This window comes from Adelges cooleyi, unplaced genomic scaffold, assembly GCF_023614345.1.
Source record: "Adelges cooleyi isolate 19-005CV unplaced genomic scaffold, UGA_ACOO_1.1 ACOO_flye_CR_arks_rails_tigmint_CR_PRNA_8, whole genome shotgun sequence".
Lineage (NCBI taxonomy): Eukaryota > Metazoa > Arthropoda > Insecta > Hemiptera > Adelgidae > Adelges > Adelges cooleyi.
The window spans coordinates 1,760,453-1,783,669 of NW_026096513.1; the positions used below are offsets into that span (position 1 = coordinate 1,760,453).

Here is a 23,217-nt window from a genome sequence, read left to right on the forward strand (position 1 = left end):
TCCGGAACGTCGAGTTTAATATTATAATCGTAAGGAGTCTCGGTGCACGCACTCAGGATACGTGTGTATTAATAATCATAACTCAAAACGGCAGCAAAGCCCCCAAAGGGTTTTTGGCAAACGCGGTGTATGCGTGTATGCACGGCGGCGGCGGCGGTAAAAGACGTTTCGCTCGAGAAAATCTTATATACTTATTACTTATTCGACCCTTCTGCCAGGCGAAAGTTTAAAATCCTTCCCGGTCCCCGGCAAAGCCTCCGGGGCCGTTTCTCGGGTTATTATTGTTTCGCCGAATCGGATTTCGATGATGCGCTGCCGCCGTCTTGACATCAACATCTACAACAACAACAACAGCAAACGCAGAAACATCACAACCCCTTTCGACAAATTACCATGACGGGTCGTTACACGCGGTAACACTTCGTCTCGTACTTTTGCGCCAAAGCGTTTAAAAGTAAACACCAAAGTCCTGCGTGGCATTAAATAGAAATAAAATAATTTATTATTATCATTAAGACGAGGAATGAGTAGGAAGTGTGTGTACGCCTCCGGATAAAAATCGCATGCCAACAAAAAAAAAAAAACGTCATTGGCGACCAGACAAAATATTCTGTATTATTAATATTTATAACTTTTTTTTTTTTTTTAATGAAACGCGACAGTATAAAGAAAGGAAAAAAAGGCAAAGAAAATAACCGTACGGAGAATTATCATAATTATCGGATGTCCCGCTGTCGACGATGTCGGGGATTCGCTCAGGGATTAATAATATAAGACGAGCAATGCAATGCAAAAAAAAAAAAAACGGACATAAAACGAAACGAAAACGCGCAGAGAATGGTGTAAGGGGTGCACCGGCGACTACGGTGTATTTAAATTTTAATCAAAACATCCGATTGAATCAATATATAGCCGGCGGAAATGAAAGGGAACATCCTAAAGACAAACAGAGGAGTTTTAATATGCGGGCGCCCGCTGTAGCCTCGGCGGCCGACATTCTTTGCCCGTTATACACATTACCATTATATGATTATATACACAAAGAACGGATTAGAATATATGTATGTACAAGAACGTGTATTTAATGGTGTACGATTCTCGGACTAATGAAAATTCACCCCAAGTTGGCAAGTTTCGCGACGAGAAATCAAAGAAAAACGGACCAACAACGATGGGAATTAATTTTCCAGATCCTTTTTTTAATTTCGATGCTGTTTTTCCAACATAATATAATACACTCAACCGCACGCTGTCTCGGTGCAGATAAGAGTGAAACGCTTTGCCGAATTCGCATCGTCACACGTGAGCGACTTACGTCGTTTCGAACGTCACGGATAATTAATGAGCTTCACTTACCGCATCCGTGTGTCGTTGTACCAACAATTTTATATTCATACATGTGTGATTTTATAACCGGATCACAACACACGACCCTTGATTGTTAGCTTTTTTATTGTTATTATTATTATCATCATCATCCAATCGTATGGCGGTATGGTCGTTTATTAATGGCAAAAGCCTCAAAAACGACGTTTCATAACATGCCACGACAAAAGTGATAATAATACATACAAAGGGTTAAAAAACATACTAACCGTGCTTGAGATTATACAATTAATAAAAGCGTGGAATAATTTCCTTTCTAACGATAAACAATTATCTTGGACTTGCCTCCTCGTTACCTAACTGTCTAAGCTTAGCATATTTTTTTACTGATTTATATTATTATTGTAATATAATAAAATAATAGCTAGTATAAAACCATATTCACGTGGTACGTCATCAAATCAAAAGAAATCTTCTAGTTAGACAGACAGACCAACCGACCGACTTGGTATCGATGGTCATGGAGTCTAACCGTAAAGCAAACCCAAAATTATTACTATCGAAAATTCCTGTAAGTGACAACACGCAATAATATTATAATAGTATTCTAAATATTCCTATATACGGTTTTGAATGCCGGCATACTTCCTCGCCCAGATAACTGCTGTGGACGGTGGGTGTATGATATAGTACTAAATGCGAGAAAAATACAAAAAAAAAAAAACGTTGTAAACTAGTTTTTGTTTTCAATATAAGATCTCGTCCGAGGAGACGCGTCCGGCGATATTTGGGAACCGGTTCAAAATTTACATGTTATCGTACTATCCGTAGTATTGATTGAACGACGGCCCTTCGGCTCATAACATAATATAGTGTTTAAGCCACTTTTGGAGTTCACAAACTGTCTAGTCACGAACACCCTCTTGTCTGTTCATGTATACCTACTATTATTATTATTATTATTATCCGTATATTAATACCGGGATTATTTGCTATTATTGTTGCCGTAGAATAGTTATATTTGCGATACCGCCGGGCCCAAATTTTACATACAATTATAAGTCTACCGTGTGCATGTGCGTGAAGACCAAGTTTTGCACAAAACTCGTTTAAATAATTAAAAACCCGTGACGTCTTCGACGACTGCGGCAGCGGAATCGCTGTATTATTATGTTATACACACTTATATAATATTATGGCGTTTGCCGTCTATAAAGTCTGTAACGACTGCCGCGACGTACCGTATTTCAGTCGTGTAGTATGATTTTAAGAGAAAAATTATACAAGACAAATGGGGCATTATTATTATTATTATTATTATGTCTTAACCGGAAGCTCTCGTATATTTTTTTGCACTGCTCGACCGAAACATGGCGTATCGCGTGACACCGACAACGTCAACAATAATTAAAAAAAGCATAGTTTTAAAAGAAATATGTAAAAGAATAAGATACGTATTCGGACACAAATGATTTATTCGACCCGGTCGGTTATCGTGTATGCCATTCTGCTAACACAAACGAGCGGATTTTTGCCAACAAACACCTACACAATACGTACATTCGTGTAATAACTGCGATGACAAGGGCGATCACGCGACGGACTGTCTTGGCCCGGGACACGTTTCCCGAAGGATATCGTTCGCTTTAAGTTCGCGTGCTTTCTCTACGGGAGGCTATATATGCACATCAGGGCGGCTGACACGGACCGCGTGGTCGGGATTTATATAATGCTGTTTTTGCTGTCTATAAGGACCGATGACGGGACGCTGTGTATAGCTGCTGCCTGCTTCATTGGACTTTTGTATTAGCCGTGCACAATATGTGTGTGTGTGTGTGTGTGTGTAATATAATAACAGTTATTGTATCAACGGGGACGGCGACGCAATATTATATTCACTGACGACGGCGGTGGCGGCGCAGATGGGATCGGAAATTAGTTACTTCCGTTTTGGAGTTTTTTTTTTTGTTGCTGTCCGTGCCGCGGCTGTTTTCCCGTTGTTGTTGTTATTATTATTATTATTATTAGTTATTACGTTTTACGATTATTATTATTTGTATTTGTAACATTCGAATGTCTTTTACGACATGACCGCGCGACGCAAAACGACATTATATCGTATAATAATGTCCCTCCTTTATCGAGTAAAGCCCCCGAAATATGCAGATGTACACCGCCGAGACGTTAAAAGCTTTGGCTCATTAAGACACACGGAAAGGTCTTTTTCGGTTACACTCTGCTCCCGCCGCTCCGCTAATGTCTTAATCGCGCCCGGAATTCCGAAATGTTTTATTTATGTGCGAGCTCGTAGTATTATTCTGTTGCTAATGGAAAACGACCGTGGAATAAAAATTATTGTTGTTTTGCTTGCAGGGCCAACGACGAACGAGTGGGAGACCTCAACCGGGCGATGAACTTCGATCAGAAGACAAGGGACATGAACTCACAAAACGGTAAGCGTCCTACCTGCGCTTTCTAATAGTAACACCAACCTGACACCTTTTATCTGATCCATCCAATTATATAAAATAAAGTTTTCTACCCTGTTTCAATACTCCCAATCTTTTGATATTATATTTTAACTTGTAACTTTCAAGATAGTGGGCGTGACCTAACCTAACCTCGTTGATTCACTCACGGTGTTTCCCTTTATATTTTATCAGTAAATATAATAAAGACAGTTGTTAATATTATTAAAAAAACTGTCGCTGCAGGTTCTTCGGAAGGACACAGTCCAGTATTGAATCTGTCTAAAACTGGCGGAGACCATTCAGGACCAGCCAGCGATCATTCTGCCGGCGGACATACTAACGGAGACGATGAGGACGACCTTGACGAAGACGACGACAACATTACCGACGGCGATGAGGATGACATTAAAGATCACGGTATGACTTTGCTTGTACCTACCTACATTACAATATTATGTCGGGCCATTGAAAAAATATAGTTAAGCCGTAGACAAAATGTGTAAACACAACTACTACTACATTTGACGTGGTTTTTTTTTCTGTTACAGACCTAAGTGACAATCCGGACGTGGGCGGCACCAGCAGTGCACACGGTAGCGTTACGCCACCGCCGCAAGCCTTGAACTTTGGTTCTGCCGGATCCGGTGACATGGGTTTGCCCTTCATGACCACCGAGTCGCTTCTCCGGAAAATCCAGGCCTTGTTGAAGGCAGCCGCCGACAAGATCCGAGACGACGACCGCGCGTTGAACTTTGAAAAAGGTAAGACTTTTAAGGAACTTTGTAAAATCGATTAAAAAAAAAAAAAAACCATCACCCATTTAGAAATGTGTACAAAGTGTGTATGAGAGATGAGGTCGGTCGCCTGTGCCCCGGAGCTGTAGACCGTGTACCAATTGCAGGCGAAAAGTGATTTATAACTCTCGTAACTGAACCGCGTTTAACGTTGGACGATGCGACGGTCTCGAGCAATCGGACCGTAACGAAAAAATTATTGTATTTTATTTGTTTACTTTTTTTTTTAAACCGCTATTATCGTACCGCTAAATAAACCCGGTCGATTTTGGACAAATAATTTACCAAACGTTCCTACGCAAAACAATAATTCACTTTAAGCGGGCACGTGATCTTCGCGTCTGTCCGATGAAATAATCTACTTGACTATTCGATTATAGAAACCCTGTATATGTAGATTCCAGCCGTTCAGTCTGGTGTTCCGCACTGACAGTATTGCCCGTGTCATTATAATCCTCTTTAGACTTATTATGCATGCGTTCAACAGTAGAAGCATGGGACAAAATAAGCAAATAAATAAATAAAAAAATTAAGAATGGTTATCGGATCCGGTCAGCTGAGAGAGATTGGAAACTGCATTAACTGTTAGTATATGTTTTTTTTCAAAAACAAAACAAACTCCAAACATGCTCGGTTGATAGACGGACTGGTTCTCAATGTGCCGGGCACGCCCACGATAAATCCACCAGTTTTGCGTTTTGTAATTAAACCGCCAGAGAGAACGCGCCTGGTAATAAAACCATTGATACAGTCTGGTCGCCAATAGTTATACCGTGTGTGAGTATAATTGATACGTCTGTAAAATTTACCGGACTTTTTTTAATTGCCCTAGCCGGAACTAGTTTTAATTTTAACTTTTTTTTTAGAAATGGAACGCGATAAATTCAATATTTTAATATACATTAATAGCCGTATGGAATTACTGTTATTCGGACTCCGCCTAAACGCGTACAGATCTCTCGTGGCGCTTGCAATCGTACCGGAGATAGACATTATATGAATATTTTAGACACTGTAATATATAGAGTGAGGGGGAGAAGGACAAGAATATAATAAGCAATAAAAAAAGAAACAATTTCACCGGGTATAAATTATTATATTGTACTCGCCCTAAACGCGCATTATTATAATATGTGTTTGTGTGTGTAATTGGCCTAGGAGCGCTGCACTAGTCGCCGTGTGTACCACTTATTCCCATCACGAACTGACCTTTAAGTCGTGTTCTCCTCCTCGCTTCCGACCCGCGGTAATGGATCATTGGTACACACACACACACACATACACACTTACATTTATACAAATTATCGTTTTGAAAAACGACCGTTTTCATTAAATTACACACACGAAATTATACCAAAACCGACAGACGTTTATGTGAACGAAAAGACACCTCGGTACCACCTGCGTGTGTGATTTTTTTGACTGTATTTCATATGTATGTATATTATATGTGTACGATTTTCGTTTCGTAATTTGTTTTCTCTCGAACTCGTGTATAATGCGTGTGTATAATATGATGTGTGTGTGTGTGTGTATAAACATAATTCCACAAGGAACAAACACAACGATTCCCTTCAATCAATTCGGCCGAAACGTATACTTAAACGCAACTACACAGTCCCATTTCATTTTGTCGGGCGACGCCCACCGTTTTCGTGGTCTTCAAACAGACACAGATCCACTCACGGACGAGTCTACCATATATATATAACATTAATATCGGACCTCTCTCGGGCCGTATACGAAATGCCATTTAATATAATACATAACGATTCGGTTTTTGTGATTGCTCCTCGTGGCACGAAAATTACCTCTTTACCGGCCGGTCTGTCTGTCTGTCTTTGGGTTGAAAAACAAATGCCCTCCGAGGGCTGCCCGCGTCCACGAAATTAGGGCTTATTATCTTGTACCTACACGGCGCCCGTCAAATAAACCGTCCTCATATATCACGACAAACGGATCATTTGTATCGACATTGCTGCCTCCGGGTAAGACAGTCGACGATTTGTAGTTTGTACCGTAACAGCTCAGAGCCGTCGAAAAATCAAAAAATGTTCATAAACATTATTATACAACTAATAGTTTTCCCCTAGTACCGATTACTCTACTATCCTTTGTGTCCTCACTCCTGAAAAAAATAACGGATCCAGACCAGGCTTATGGGCATATTTCGTTCCGTTTACCTCCCTTTGGCAATGGCGCGTAACCAACAAAATACCAGCATCGCACGAATTATGTTTTTAAACCGGCAACGCCTAAAGAATACTAAATAAAAATGGAACAATAGCAACTCGTGTGTGTAATCGTGGTAATACTTTGAGCACTAACCGTTTTTTTGTAAGTGTTACTTAGGCACTGCCTTAATCCCATCGGTAGTGTTACCAGAAATCGACCAAGGGATTTATTTTTAAGAAAGATAATAGATTTGGTTAAACCGTGAAAAAATAAAGACCAATCACTTTTACCTTTAAGGTTAGTAAATAAGCTACATACAATTCTTCATTAAAAAAATGCACACATTTTCTCTTCTATTATAATCGGTATTTTTTCATTTTTTTTTTCTTTTTCGTCAAATTTTATACAAACAATAGACCCCGGACGATTAATACCAAACGGAAATATTATGTCTGGAAGGCTTGGAATAGGTCGTTTACACTTGGGTAGAAGGTGACCCGTCGTCTGGCAAACACAACACCGATATTCACTTAAAACAGTGGTTGTTTTTTGTAATGCTCGGACAACATTTTTGCCGGCCGCAGTAGTACTTTCTTCTTATTATTCTACCTCGTGCGCCTCACAAGAAGTCTCCTTGTTTTTTTTTTTGCGCCCCTTTAACCACGATTCTCCTCTACTGTAAAAACCCGGAGCTGTGATCATGATAATAATGTGTAATATACTCTAGTATATGTTCTTGTTCTTACTGTACAGTGTATCACACTCGACAACGTTACAACCGAGCTCGGATTTATTTCTTTTTCATAGTAGTCGTCGGCAAGTAAATGCATTCTCCGCGTAAGTGTGTGTATTAACTAACACATACCTACCTATAAAACACGTTTTACAGAAGTACTTAACCACGTTTGTCGCCCACCTTCCGAGTATTAATAGAACAACAACGGCAATCTTCTTTTTTTTTTTAATTTCGTTAAGGGCGGAGTGTCATATCGATTATTAAACGCCGTTAATATCGTCCAATGTTCGTCGTCCGGCTATTTGTTTTATCTACCAATAATAATAAAAAATAATAATATTATATACAAGAGTAGCATTTTTCGTCGTTGTAAAATAATACATTTTCATAATCTTCTTCTTTTTGTTTAAGAACGGGCCCGCTTCTGTTGATGTAAGTTATGCGATAATAAAAAAAACTACGGGCGGCTGTGACAAAGTCATTCGAGTAATATATTACATGTATACTCTGCGAGCAGTAGTGACACACCACCGGGTACAGAACGACGAAACTAATGGGCCCCAAACGCTACTTAAACGAATTACACGAGCACGCCTTGTCATTTTATCGATGCAAAAAAACAAAACAAATTATTACTATACTGTAAGATAATATAGGTACTCTAACTAAGTTCTCTGCCTTTTTAAACCCGCGGAAGTTATTCAAAACGCTCCCGGGCTACCGTTGTATTTCGCCGAATATACCGTCAGTGCGTTAGTATATAAATGTATACACGGGTTATATTATTATTATTGTGTGTATATATGATAATAGTATTATATTATGATGTACACGGTGCGACTGTCTCAAATGGCGGGATGTGTGTGCAAGAGAAAACAGCCGTGGGTGACTAACCGACAAGACCCTAGAAATAGGGATTAACACACAATACACTCAAAAGCACAACTCTACGGTACAAGAATACATAGTTTATACTTAAGCTGTGTATTATATTTATATGTATATATATATAAGTTGTACTATTATTTTACATACGGTCTACATAGAATGTGCACGACATGACCGCATCGATACCCGTACCGAGTTAACCGAATTGTTGTTTTTGTGTTACAGCTGAGTTAAAAATGGACGTGCTCCGTGAGAGGGAAGTCAAAGGAAGCTTAGAACGACAGTTGGTCGACGCCCAAAAACTACGGGGTAAGTACACCGACCGTGTTTTTTTTTTTTTTTGTTACAGACACTTGAAATCTCATTTTACGGTCATATTATTATTTACTCGAGTCACCCTTTTTATTATACATAAATATATTTTCAATATAACTAGTTAAATATTTCCACCGCATTGCACTATACCGCTATAAGGGTATGTGTTGTGTACGGTTGGCGGTGTGCGGTTACTATTTTACCGACAAAATTCGTTGAGGGTGGTCAGAACCGATCGGAATCATCGTGGTCCGCAACAACACAATACATTCGAGTATCCTGTTTAGGATTAGGTTACAATAAATTATCTATATAGCTACTATATACCTTTTTGTACCACTCGCTAATTCAGGTATAATGTGCAGCGCATCCGATGGACCTTGACCGCCCCTCATAAGTAATAATATTGTTGTGTTTGACACACAAAAAAACTCCATTTCCACACGCAATACATTATAACATTATTATAATACACACACACACACATACACTAAAGTCAAGGAAGACATAACACACATACACACACACAAAGTACTAAGTAGAAACATAATATCTTATAATATTGTATTATGTAATATAATTATTATTAATATATAAACGGGATATTATGTTACAAAACAATATGCGTGGGGGTGTCGTCTGTTGTGTGTTGTATATTATATAGCTGCTGTTGCCGATCATTGGATCGCATTAGCATAAAAACAAAACGTAACGTTTCCCCACACGGATTTCCGAATCGTTTGACAGAGTACATAATAATGTATTGTGTAAACGAATACTCGTCTTGACGGTACTGCCGGTCTGTTGTTCTGAAAGCTATTTCTCTCTGTCCATCTATCCGCTCTCTTCACATATTGACCAGTCCATTTAGTCTATTGCGAACATATCGGATGTCGTGCGCACCCGGTCAAGAACGAAAAATACCAATTGGATTTTCCTTTCACCTGAAATGCTCGAGCGGTAACCCGATTCCCTCCTCGGGACGGGCAGAAGCTTTTAGACTTAACCCGCGTCCGTCCGTCAATCCGCCGTCTGTGTGTTTTGTGACAAAAGCCTCTTGTCCGGCAGGCGCATCCGCTCTACAGCGTGCATTTTTCTTTTGAAGTACATTAAGTGTGCGATAATAACATGATACGCAAACTATATATATATATATATATATATATTTATATGCTAGACAATCGATAGTCGATCTGTGTTGATTGGGTTTGTATTTAATTATTGGCCGTCGCCCGATCAGGTGGTCGATAACCGTTTGCAGCTTTGCCCGTTGGCGTTCGTCTTGAATTGCCAGCATATCGCCATACAAACGCTATGAGAGTGTGGGGGGAACGCCGGGGAGTTGGTTTCATTAAGGAAACGGCTGAGTGGGCGACGATCATCTCTCTCGTCGGAATTAAACGCTAATTAGATCCCAAAGGGGCGACGAGAGGAGCGCATAAATCACTCACCGCTGATTGGACAATTGACAGGGACACGGCCGTTGATTGGCAACACTGCGACCCGAGTACGTTAATGAGTCCCCCTCTCACCATTACCAACATTAATCCGTCTCCTATTCGTTTTATTATTAGCACGCTTATTGCATGTGTGTGTGCTGTGTAACGCCCGAGATCAACAAAATGTTATCATAACTTTGTAAACTCGCTGTAAAGAAATTTTCAATAACGCATAAAATGTACATACACATTCGAGATAATTTTTTTTTTGCCCCTATCTGAACTTAAATTAAAGGACCGAGGCGGGCACTTTACAAAATGTCAAGAAACTATTTCGGCTGACCGTTGTTCAGATAACCTTTTAAAATCTAGTGCTGACGACCGACATACGTTCATATTTTAGTCGACCGCCGCCGTTCGCGTGCCATTCAGTCAATACTGTTTTGCGCGATATTTCTCAAAAAGCGCGAGCTCCTTTGTCTTCCACGTTGCTCAAAGAACGTTTAATAATTACCTAATTGGTATTTGCCTCCGGCCAAAAACGAAATTACCCTCTAGCTCGTCCGGTGTTTGCGAATAATATTCTTGGCCTCCGAATCGCATAGTCTTTTTGGTGGCCTTTTATTTAATCGGTAAATGCACGACAATGGAAACCATACATGTATAATAACCATTGTCAAAGTAAGCCCCAACGATCGCGATGTCTGTTGTATTATACTTCTACTTATACCTACTCCCTTTCTTATGTTATTTTACAAGTCAACGGCGGTGGCGGCCGGCTGACATTTGCAAAGGTCGTTTCCGCCTCGGGTCTCCTTAGACCGTGAAGTTTTCCTTTTCCATTGCGGCTTCTCCGCGTGTACACAAATACCAAGGGCCCGCCATCATCGTGTGTATAATAATTAACTCTCGGCAGGAGGAAACGATGTAATATTGGTGTTATTATTATTATTATTATTTTCGTATCGGCAGTGCATTTAACACTGTGTAAAAGAACCAACCTGAAAGGAAACAATTATTGTACTCGGGAACACTGCGGCACGCGGGTGTTTTTGTTGGGGGCCAAAAAGTATAGAGATCAAAAAGAGAAGATATGGAAACGTTTTAATAATAACTGCAGTGCAGCGACGGGCCCAGTGTTTAACCCTTTCGTCTTCCGCCGCCACTGCGTCCCCCGTAATTAACCGACAAGACAATGGGGGAAAGATGAACGGCGCACTAGTCTACAATAGCCATCAATATTTTTTCCTTCGGTCGTGGAATGCAATAAATGTAATTAAAGTACTGGCTCCCCGTCAACTTCTAAATGTCTTTTATTAAAAACCGTTTTCAAAATATCTATATCATAAAAGGGTAGATACACATATATTGGTTCGTACTTTGTTCTTGCCAAAATTCCAAATTATTTTATATTTTATTACTTACAATTAGTGCTGTAGTCAGTTTCAGATATAGGCACGTTTTATAAAAATGTATAATAATATAATGAACTTACATACATATAGTATGTTTCATTCCACCTGCCATCAGTTGAAGCTCAAGAGTAGAGGTTTTATTATTAGGAATGAAGGTATTAGGTAGCTTTACCGCTCTGGTTATACGATAGCAAAATATACAATAAATTTCGTTAGCATATTAAGAGACTTCTACTAAAACACTATCCAACACTGGTCCAGGCCAAACAAATACGTTAAACAGGGTAATTTACTTTTTTGTGTGTTTTGTTTTACACTTGATTGGACAATGCGCATATTATATCTGATGCTTGTTATATGTTATTATTTTTGCGCCGTAATTTGCTATAATTAACACTCGCAGTGTAGTTTACAGAGGGGTGAGGTGCTATAATATTGTAGGGGCGATGGTGGGGGGGGGGGCGGGAAGTGTCTAGTTTCACAAGCGTTTCCGGTCTGCCGCGTGACATCTGAAAATCCGCTTCCGTTCGCGAGTCACGTACACATTGCCGCCGCCGCCGCCTTGTACTTTTAATGCCACGCCGCCGTCGGTGTTCGATCGGTGCAAAGTTTATATTACCATTGGAGAAGACTTAACTGCCGCAAATATTCAAACATGAATCATCATTACCGAGACCGGCACGCACGGCGCATATCATAACGTCGCGGTCGAGACATCAGCCTATATTATTATAATAAAAATACAAACGCCCCGGTTCCAATGGCATTTACTAAGTTCGACGGGGGATGAATGGGGGGAGGTTATGTTATAAATAAAAAAACAACGCTAATGTTACCGAGAATTTTATTTTTCGTCCGGCATAAATCCCGACGACGGCGAGAGACTCAGGATTATCTTCGCGGCATCCCGGGTAGGCAATCAACCGTACACCGGAGCGCTGCTGGAAGCTATGCCCCACCTAGTCTGACAATCGCTTTGGTAAACGACGGTATAGCCAGCTCCGGTCGCCAATAGTAATAATAATAGCAATCCGACTCTTCTTTTGATGTCCTTACCACGAGGCGTGTGTGTGTGTATGCGACAACACAAACACACAGAGGCACACGCGACAAGAGGTCAAACGCGCGGCGGACTCTCTTTGCGGTCGCCGAACCGGACCCTTGACCGTTTTGAGTTTCACAAAACCCGTAGACGTGCGGGATGGGGCGTGGGTGGTTTGCGCGGGCCCGTGGGTCTTTTGTCGCCTCCCGATTTCGACCTGTCGACCGGGATTTAATAATAACGCAATTTTAATCGAAGGCGAACGGTCGCTGCTATATACACACATCAAAAGCCCCGCCAGTTGTTTCTTTGTGATCATTTTACGGATGCAAAACCACCCCCCCCCCTCCTTCCGACCCCTCCCCTACCGGACGCCTGAAAGTCGACGGGGGTGTTAAATATTCATGGAGCTCCGGTGAAATCAAATTTACTCTCTTGTGTGGACCCGACCGTTTTTTGACGTGCCCCGATTACAATTATTATTATTATTATTATTATTATTACTCGCCGGCACCGAAAACCGATTAACATTTCACATTTGGCCGTGTGTTTTAACGTCAACGCGCTGCCTATACACGTATAGACATTACGGGTTTCAATTAAAACGCCAATATTACGGTATTATTATACATCATCGTCGACTGCTTCGTTTTTGTTTGAAGCCGACGTCTATCAACGATTGTTAGAGTCGAGTGAGTTTGATTTTAAAATACATATTATCAATGTACGGCGTTATTGCCTTTCGATTACTCAAAAGAGTCTTTTTTCGGGGATTTTAACGCGCCACTTCCGAAATATTAAGCGGCTCGCATAAATAAGCATTATAAAATAATTCCGGAGCCATCCGTTTACCCGCGACCCGGACTGCGAAGGGCGGAGAAGAATCCTCTCATAGATGTTCCATTATATGGAAATATAAATTATATTAAACTTACGCTGCCGTCGTGTGACCATTTTATGGATGGACAAAGAGGGCACGACCGTCGTAAAAGCGTATATATGCACGCACGCACACATTGCATAGCATATATAGACCTTAGTAATAATAATAATAATGTGATCTCGGTTTTATTGTTTTCTCTGTGCCGCGTTGTGTCCGCGCGTCCATCCCCTTCGTGTAAGCGGCGGGGCTCATTAATTCCCGCGCCAAATATTCTGCAGAAAGTCTTGTTTACACAGGCCACGTACACCCAAAAACACTTTGGACCGTCCTCGGGCGCCCCCTCGGCTCAGTCTTCAACCCTATCCTATCCCGTCGACCGTATATTATAATAATGTAACGTTTATTGCCCAAATGTCATTCTGATCGGGCTTTAACGGTGCCGCAAGACCCCACACTCCCCAAACTTACCGGCACGCGGTCGACTTAAACCGGGACTAGTGTTTTCCCTTTATATTGTACACACGTCCGACGCGGCTCGACCGCCAGGAATTAGATTTTATTAATTTCCTTTGGAAAAACACTTGGATACGCACGATACTTTATAACCGCGAGAAAACTAATTGGTCGACCCTTTAGGGAATTCGTGAAATACATTCTCTTAAACTATCGGTTCGCCTTAAGACTCACGAGCAAAGTAGCTTTCAAGGAACAACCGACCGACCGGTGCGTTTGTGTTTGTATATATTATACAATATATACTATATAGCACTGGAATTGGGCTTTTTGACCGATCGTAAATTGTCCGGATGAACGCAATCCCCGGAGAGGTTTTAAGCGTTTACCTTTGATCTGTCGCTATTAAAATTCGAAGGGTCCACTCATTATTGTGCTGTTCCCCTTGGCCGGCGCACAAATTGGATTCTTTCGGCCGGTCCCTCGTCCGCCGCCGGCAGTGGCCGTACGCGCATAACGCAGTAAAAAGGTATTTCGGTTATTCTCAAGGAGAAATATTGTTTTTTTTTTTCTTTTTTTTTTTATGTGTATAGTAAAAAAATAAAAAGATCAGCGAATATATATATATATATATGTACACAGGCCGAGTATAGTACAAATGATGACGAGAGAAAATTCATTCCGGTGTCCGAATATCTTCAACGCCGCCGCCGACCCTCTCCCCACACGGAAAATTGAAAAAACATGGCGAGCAATCGTAAAGTTTATCATCCGAGTACACGAAAAATCCACAGCTATTTTTTTTTACGATCCCAATAAACGTTTGACGGAAATATAATTAAATTCCAGTAGCCGTCCGTCCAACGACTTACTGTCTACTGGTATATACACTTATGGTATTAGCACAATACCTATATATAATACATATACACGGTCTTCGGTGCAAAACGAAAAACCATTTCTCTGAACAATGATTACGCTTTTACGAGCGATTGTTTAATATTCATATTTTATATACCATGGCTTTTTTTTTTTTTTTTGTGCAAGTGAGGCTTAATATATTGATTATAATATATTGTATTGTATTATTCCCTTTATCGTTGCGACCGCGAACCCACTACAAAAGTTTTGTTTAATTAAGTTTTTTTTCTCCGTTTAACGCGAGCGCGGTGTTTTCGACAACGTCAGGAAATAAGCCGACGGCGGCGGTCGTTCGATTGAACTAATAATTAACATGAAAAGACATTTGAAAAAAAAATGAGCAACCCGTCGACTAACATCCACTACAGCCCCTAGCGGAAAACAAAAGGATCTTGGATTACACTTGCACCGCTCTATGCATTATTATTTATAAAAAAAAAATCGAGGAGTTCTTATGTACATTATATATGATTATGTGCGACAAACAGTCGGTTTCCGGTCGGACGATTCCGGCTCACCCCCGTTAGGCAATGTCGATTTGCATGAGGCGTGCGACGGGTTCGATTAGAATAAACGTATTTGTACATATATGTATACATACACCGCCCTTTACGCGCGACTTGCGGTGAATCTTTTTAGACACACAGACGCATAAAGTTTTTTTTATCTCCGTGACGCATACGCTACGCGTCGCTCTGTTAGATTTATCCCCAAGTCGTTTTCGATGACGGGGGTGTGAATAACAGCTCTGCATAAAAAGTCCGGTAATCTGATATAATATGATAGACTTTGCCATCGTATGCTTTCAGGCATAAATCCAACATTTGGATTCGGTTTGTTGAACAATCGCAATATAACAAATTTGCATGCTCGAATTTATGAAAAATATTTTGACGACTTGAGTTCTACACTCATTTAATTGTAGTTTTATTTTATTCGTTTCTGGTCTTAGCACCAATTCATCGGTGTCCATATTCCCACTTGTAATTTACTTGAAATAATTTTCTCGCCCGGTTCATTCACAAAACTGGATTGAATTAATATCCTTGAAAATTATTCATTTATTTTTTAAACACAACTATTCAGAATTACTTTTCCGGTGCGTTCCGTATGAAAAAACGTTTTTCTCAAATGTACAGTATGATTTCAACGATGCACCGTCTTCGAATCAATGACCTCCCTGAAACCAGTCTTGGGCAGCTTCTTTCTTCTTGTCATTACATTTATAGGTGGTATATTATAGTATGTAAACGGTGTATTATATTCTATGTTCTTGTCGCACAGCATTGTCCGAATCGCGGTTTTGTAATTAAACGGCTTGTAGTTAAACAGTGTACACGCGACTCGATAAGGAAGCCCGTCGTCGTTATCTATTAAAGGAAGTGTCGCCTCTGTTTACAGAGTAGGTATGTGTGTCCTTGGTGGCGAACGTTGGCATAATATTGCACTCTGTTTATGTATGTACAGATATATATATATATATTCGTACATGCAAAGCGTTGTGCGTGCCACACACGGCGATCGGTCGGGTTGTCTCCTGACGCGATTATATTATTGCCACCAGCCGATTTATTGCGTCGCTTTTTTTTTTTTGTAACCTCGGTTGTTTTAATATATATATATATATATATATATATACCTATTATTAGGTGAGCTGCGCCGAGTAAAGTTTACAAAAAAAAAAATCCATTAGACTACTGCTGTGACTATGTCTGGTGAACGCGCGGCCTTTATCCTTCGGTTTCAAGTCGACTAGAATGGCAACAATGACGTTCGAGCGAATCATCAACAGTCTTGGAGTGCATATTATTATAGACTTCATAGTTGCATCTGCATAGAATACATGCACATTGTACCTTTAATAATAGGCGGTTTTCCGCGCAAACGCACTAGCTGGTTTATTTTTTTTCCTCCAAACCCACTGTGTATTTAATTAAACGTCAACAGCAGTCGACTGTACCTGACCATCATCATCATCATCATAATAATAAATCTATAAAATATAATAATAATTACTACATCTCGGATGTGTGCTATATTTTAGACAGGGTGGAATTTCTTAATTTAATTTATACGGCGCTATGCTAAAACATTGTAAATTATATATATATATATATATATTTAAGGATTGACGGACCGCGTTTAAACGCGCTGCACCGTTCGTAATTAACATTTCTCGATAGGCTTGGACGGCATTAACATTTAAACGTAATAATAACAATATCGGTCAGGTCTAGCGCATAACATTGCACCGTGTTCAATGTGTATCGCTCATCAATGTGTCGTCGAGTTTGACAATTGACGCACACATTTATATATATATAATCGATTACTATACGGTTAGCGAAGGCCGGCAGTATATATATATTATATTATATTCTTCGTCTGTGCCACCGTGTGTATATACATACATATTATACTTAAACGCGCACAGTTGAAATTTGTCAACTCGGATAACTTCTAGTCCGGTGAACGCGCAGTGAAGTTTTCACCGTACCCTCTGGCCGTTTTACATTGACGGCGGTCGGCGCCCAGTATATGACACAGGCGAGGGTGGAAATTTCGCAATTATGATAGTTAACGACAAATTACATTCTACACACACACACACGCAAGTTCAGGTATACACGCTATTACTTTATATACCTATACCGGGGAAACGTTTCATTCTCTACATACATGAAAATTCCTCAACTCCGGTTGTCGTTTGTACGACATGCAAATAGGACGGCGCGTGTCGGATCAAGACGTCGTTCGCCGAATTGTTCACTTCAAAGCATTTCTGCCGTTATTCCATCTCGGCCGCGCCAACGTGCCGACGACCCTATCTTCGGGCTGCGGTCCACCGATTTCGAGTGGATTCGCAGTTTATATACTATGCATATTCCACACACACGGTTTGTTGTCTTACGAATCCGTTATCAAATGTGTGGCGCCGCTTATCAAAAAAAAAAATTTTTAAAAATAACATCTTACGGTTTGTATGGTTTTCTATACTATGCAGCGAGAGCCGGACGAATGACATGGTTTTAATTTGCACCGGCTGCCGCTTGTACGCATAATATACAGCTGATAATACTTACGCCTTATATATTATTATTATTTTATCGACTATTGAGTCACGAGGCGGCGCGCAGTACCCAGAGGTTTTGTTTTTTTATCGACGGCCCCAGACGGTATTTACAATAAATTATGAAATATTGTAATTACAAACGCGAAGACCGTCGAGAAGATGTAAAAACATACACACGACGGCGACCAAAAGAAGAGAAATACATTTGCGCCAGCGAAATGGATATTATTATCCGGTCGTAAAAACACAAACATCGAGCAAAATGCCAACGTATCTCGCGTACACGACTTGTATACATTGTGTTTTTTTTTATGGCTGAGGGGTACGAGAGGCGTGGGGGGGGATAAGAGCCCCGGACACGGAGCGCCCCCGGTGACATAAAATACGCGGATTATTGCGCCGGACTATACTTGGACAATAAACGTCCAAAGGCGGCGAGTGTGCACGCACACAACCGTTTAAAACAAAAAAAATATTATTATAATAATATATTTCTATATTGTAACTTCTTCTCGGACGAGTGGAGTGCGACCCGGCGTTTTGTCAATCTTCTTTTTGGCGACACCGACCGGCAGTGGTCGTTAAAGTCGCCGGCAGACTCCCCGGAGAGTTTTCACGAGACGCGGTCTGTGCATCCCAACAAGACGTGAAAAGTGTACCTATATGTATATGCGTTCATATACTTCATGGAGAACGGTCGTCCGTTCTATAAAATATAGAATCGCCAACCCGATCAACATGGACGCTTGCCGGAGGGATCACAACAACTCGCACAAGTCAATCGTTCGGTTGGCGCGTAACGTGTAATTGCGTTTAATTGCCGCGTGTATAGTATACGGTCGTCCAGATTAGATCGTTAAATACCATTGAGGGGGGGGCGGTGAGGGGAAGGGGAGGGCGTCGAAAGGTACATAAAAGTCAACATTAAATTCGGAGGGAAATTGAATTCGGTCGGTCGTTTTATTATTAGCCCAAGTGTCGTGATTTCGACTATAAAACACCCGTAAAATGGCTCCGTTGTGCGTATGTGTAATGTGTATATAGTAGTTAAATGACACTGCAAACGTTTTTAATTGACACGTTTCCGATGCGCCGTCGTTTGTCTCTTCCCCTTTGCCGAGAGCGGATTTAATAGAAAAAACGGCAATATCGCAATGCATTATATTATATTATGTTATACCTATATACCGTGGTGTACACAGTCGTAACTCAAAGGCCGTCCGGCTTGTATACATACATGTATACATATATATAATAGCAGCCGGATTATGTGGCCGGAGCTGTTTTACGAGGTTTCCGTCGCCCAGGGGTTAAAACTAACCCTCACCCCCTCTCCGCTTGTATCCCTCCTCTCGTTGATCGCACCGATTTCTCGAGGAATTCACAAGCAAAGTTGCCGACCGAATGGCTATTTTGGCGGCTTGTAAGTGCGGGACGGTCTTGCCGATCACCATAACGCACACATGCGGACACTCAAGTCTGGTCCAAAACCGCCTTATTGCTATAATTACTCGGGTCCTTGGGTACATAAGTACACAGGCGCGGGGTGATTATACATTGAGCATTATAACGTCGTACCGATCGCCTCCCTCATGCGGCATATTAATATTAAATACGTGTCCCGGTGTGTCCGATAAGGAATATAAATACCCCTAGACGATGGTTTTCTTGGACCGAAATTTACCATATGGGACCCGGTATCGGTATCCGGTCAATTGGTTACACGTGTTTAACTCCACCGCCGCTTTGTCTTGATATTGTTTATACAATATATATTTATTATTCGTAAGCGCCAGCGATCCTCCAATACCATAGTATACCTATATACTCATGATCAAAACCAGGTTAAACGGCTGTTTCGTCTTGTACATAATTCGTGTATAAGAAAATCATATTAAATTCACGGGGCCGGGAAACGCGTATCCCCCTTTGTATAACAATTACCCCGCGCGCTTGTTTTCCTTCGGAGTTAAACACCTTGTAAAGAGATTTCTTTTAATTTTCGTTTGGTTAAGCAAAATCGCTTTGTTGTGTGTATCTTAACGGCGGCGGCGGCGGAGGGAAAACAAAAACACGGCGACTCGCAAAACACTATGGAAAACGAACCGAAAGGGGGATTCCTCGCGCAGTCACTTTTGTGCCCGTCCTCTTTTTGTCGTCTAATAGGTCGTGTTAAACGCGAATTATATAAAGCCTTCCAAGACGGCGACGACGGAGTGTTGTCATTTAAAATTCACTTAAAAACGGCTACGTGGAAAGGGTGGAGACGGCGGTACCGCACCCTTTTTACCGGCTTAGCAAAGCGTAAATACAAAGGAGCGCAACTTTCCGACCAAAAAAACATTGGCCGCCATCAGAAAACTTATTCTCGAGTACATCCGCAAGAGTTTTTAAGCCGAAACGCCGGCACATTAATATAAGATTTCCGATTCGTTTTCCCGCCCTCTCCACACACGCATAACATATTTATCGATTACTTTGCTATCTATAATAATATATTTAATTTCACCTCCCCTGCCGCCCGGATCGATAAATAATAATAATATTGTATAATAAATATAGCTCGAGGTGTTTCTGCGACGACCGTTTGCGCGTTGCCTCGAATACTATACACGATATTATAGAGTATATAACGCATAAAAAACCTATATATCTATTGTATATATCGAATTTATTGAATATAATCCACACGTATAGGTACAATACTCGTCGGTTTTATATGCGTATTTTATGATAAGCCTTTACAATATGGCACACGCCGGAATTATTATTACCCTGTTATTATTCTAGGGGTCGCGGCGGCGATAAGACCAACGCATAAAAGTAAATGACACGAAAATCGTCGTCTTATATTTGTGTGCGTGTGTGTGTGATATACTCTTCTTTATAGTATGACTGTACAGCGTACGACGGATGACTTGTCGGTGTATACCTATAGCCAAGACCGGAGAGGGTGTTGGTGTATCCGACGACTGGAAAAATTGACTTTTTCCCGCCACCGCCATTGTTCCCCTCGCCTTGCACCCGTTCCGGGTTTATACGTTTTTTTCCAAATGCAATTTCTTTATCAAATGACAAAACGACTGGAAAAATCATTTTCGCCACGCTCCGCCCCGCGTCCGTCGGATAACAACGGGTACATTAAACGCCAAGCACGGGAGTAAATATGATTTTGCGCTTTACCTACTATATAATATAATAATAATGCGTCGAGGGCGCTTATTTTTCTTTTTATATAAATATAGGTATACATAATATAATGTTTTATTCGTTTCTTATTACTTTTATGTATCTTCTTTTTTTTTTCCATCCACCCCCATTGTCTCGTTTTCCGAGATAAACGCAAATTCGAGTTGTCACGAGTTAACACACCCGACCGAGACGGTGTTCGATGGTATTGAGTTACACCGGCCTAACCGTCTATTCCGGTACGATGCATTCGAAAACGGCATGACACTTCGGTTTCTACTTAAATTATCATTGTTCGACTGAACCGGTTAGAGGCGTATAGGTGCATACAAGAAGATAGCATTATATTATTATTACTACGGTCCGTTGTATACTTAATGAATCCAAAACGACAAAAAATCTCAAAGCAGATGGCACGGTCGATACAAAATATTATTGTTGTAAAATTTAGTGAATGTTTCTTCGACGGTATATATTAATTGTATTAGCTTGAACGCATTGGAATATGAATTGTAACGATAAAAGGTTTGCGCTTTTTGTTCAATTAATAGGTAATTTTGTGTAAGCGCTTTTTAAAAATTATTAAAACTTCTATGACTTTGCCTAAAATGAACAACTCGCAAAACTATCTTTCACATAATTTAACCGTTTAGTATTTTTGACGTCTCTCCAAACATTGTAGTTAAATATGACACTCTTTCTTGCGCCAATATAATAACGGCGATGGTTTCACTGTATTTGCGCTTATAATTATTTTTTATTTCTCGTTCGGCGGCCGTTTATACGCTACAACGGTCTAAGCACTCGCGCCGTTCATAAGATGTATAATATTTTCCAACTTCCTTTACGGCCTGGTAAGAGTCATAAAAAAACTCGCAAAGACTCGACGCGCATAATTTACGGTTAAGCGCCTCCTCGATAATTGTGTTTTCCAGTTTGGAAATTAACGTCTTGAGAATTATTCATGCCGATTCCGTTAAAAGCTTTGCCGGCGCGCGCGGAAAGGTTAAAAGCTAAAAACAAGAAGTATTCCCGTAGTACAAGGGTTGGAGTTGTTGTTGTTGTTTATTTTTTTTTTTTTTGTGCCTTTTTTTAAACGAGGGAGCATTTCTTTTCTTTTTTTTTTATTCTCCGTCGTTAAAAGGGTGAAGAAATTGTTACACGAAAATTAGCCTTTAACGCGATTTCCCGTGCCGGACGAGTGAAAAGCGCGGTCGTTTTTGCCGGCAAACACAATAATTGTTCTTTGGAGAAAAATCCGTTTTTAATACCGTCGTCCCGCGTCGGTTATGATATTATAATGTTATTTTTTCCCCTTTCTTTCTTAAATATTCATTCTGCGACCGGGTTATAATATGTAGGTATACGTGTGTAACTCTTGTGCGTTTTAACGACACCGCCTCTGTTAAATGTGCCGTGCAATATGCAAAAGATAATATTGGGTGGGGCGAAAAAACGATTTTTCTTTTTTAACATTCTAAGAGGGCCAGTCCGAATTAGACCGGCGACCCTCTCGAAAACGGATTACGTTGCCAAAGCCGGAAAAACCTATAGCCACCACTGTTTAAGGTCGTCCAATTACCGGTGGCGGGTCTCGGGAGACAGAGGTGGTGGCTCTTTTAATTGTATTCCTTTGCGGGGAAAATAATTATAAAGGAAATGCGAGAACGTCTTGACGAATTTTCCTCGGCCGTATTTTTTTTGTTCCGTTCTTCTCTTGACGCCCGTAGGAGTACTATGGCTGGTCGTTGTTGTCGTCTGAAGTTTAAATGGAAATTATTAAGAACTAAATAATAATAACTATATAAGTATATACATACATATTGTATACCGCGCGGTGAAAAAGGACTGTCTTCTCGTCGTTTTCGATTAACGCCCCGACCGCTATCGCCGTTGATTGGATTACTTTTCGCGTTAATGCACTTTTGCTCGCTGGATATTTAAACACCAAACGAAGGTTTTTTATTTTGTTGTTTGTATTTACACTGTTCAATTTTTATCGATCGAAGTTTTGGGCGGCCGTTTGAGCACCGCGATGGCCCGTCTTATAACAACCACCCAAACCCGATCTGCCGTCGAATCGAAACGAAACGATCA

At 40.6% G+C, this 23,217-nt stretch overlaps 1 protein-coding gene across 2 annotated transcripts in view; it reads left to right on the forward strand.

The window, feature by feature from the left end:
* Positions 1-23,217, forward strand: part of LOC126845588 (dachshund homolog 2) — a 92,097-nt gene that overhangs the window by 58,816 nt on the left and 10,064 nt on the right. For both annotated transcript variants that reach the window (XM_050584314.1, XM_050584313.1), the window contains 4 exons: positions 3,700-3,779; positions 4,041-4,214; positions 4,346-4,558; positions 8,616-8,699. In XM_050584314.1, the coding sequence (XP_050440271.1) occupies positions 3,700-3,779; positions 4,041-4,214; positions 4,346-4,558; positions 8,616-8,699 (551 nt within the window). The remainder of the gene's footprint in view (positions 1-3,699; positions 3,780-4,040; positions 4,215-4,345; positions 4,559-8,615; positions 8,700-23,217) is intronic.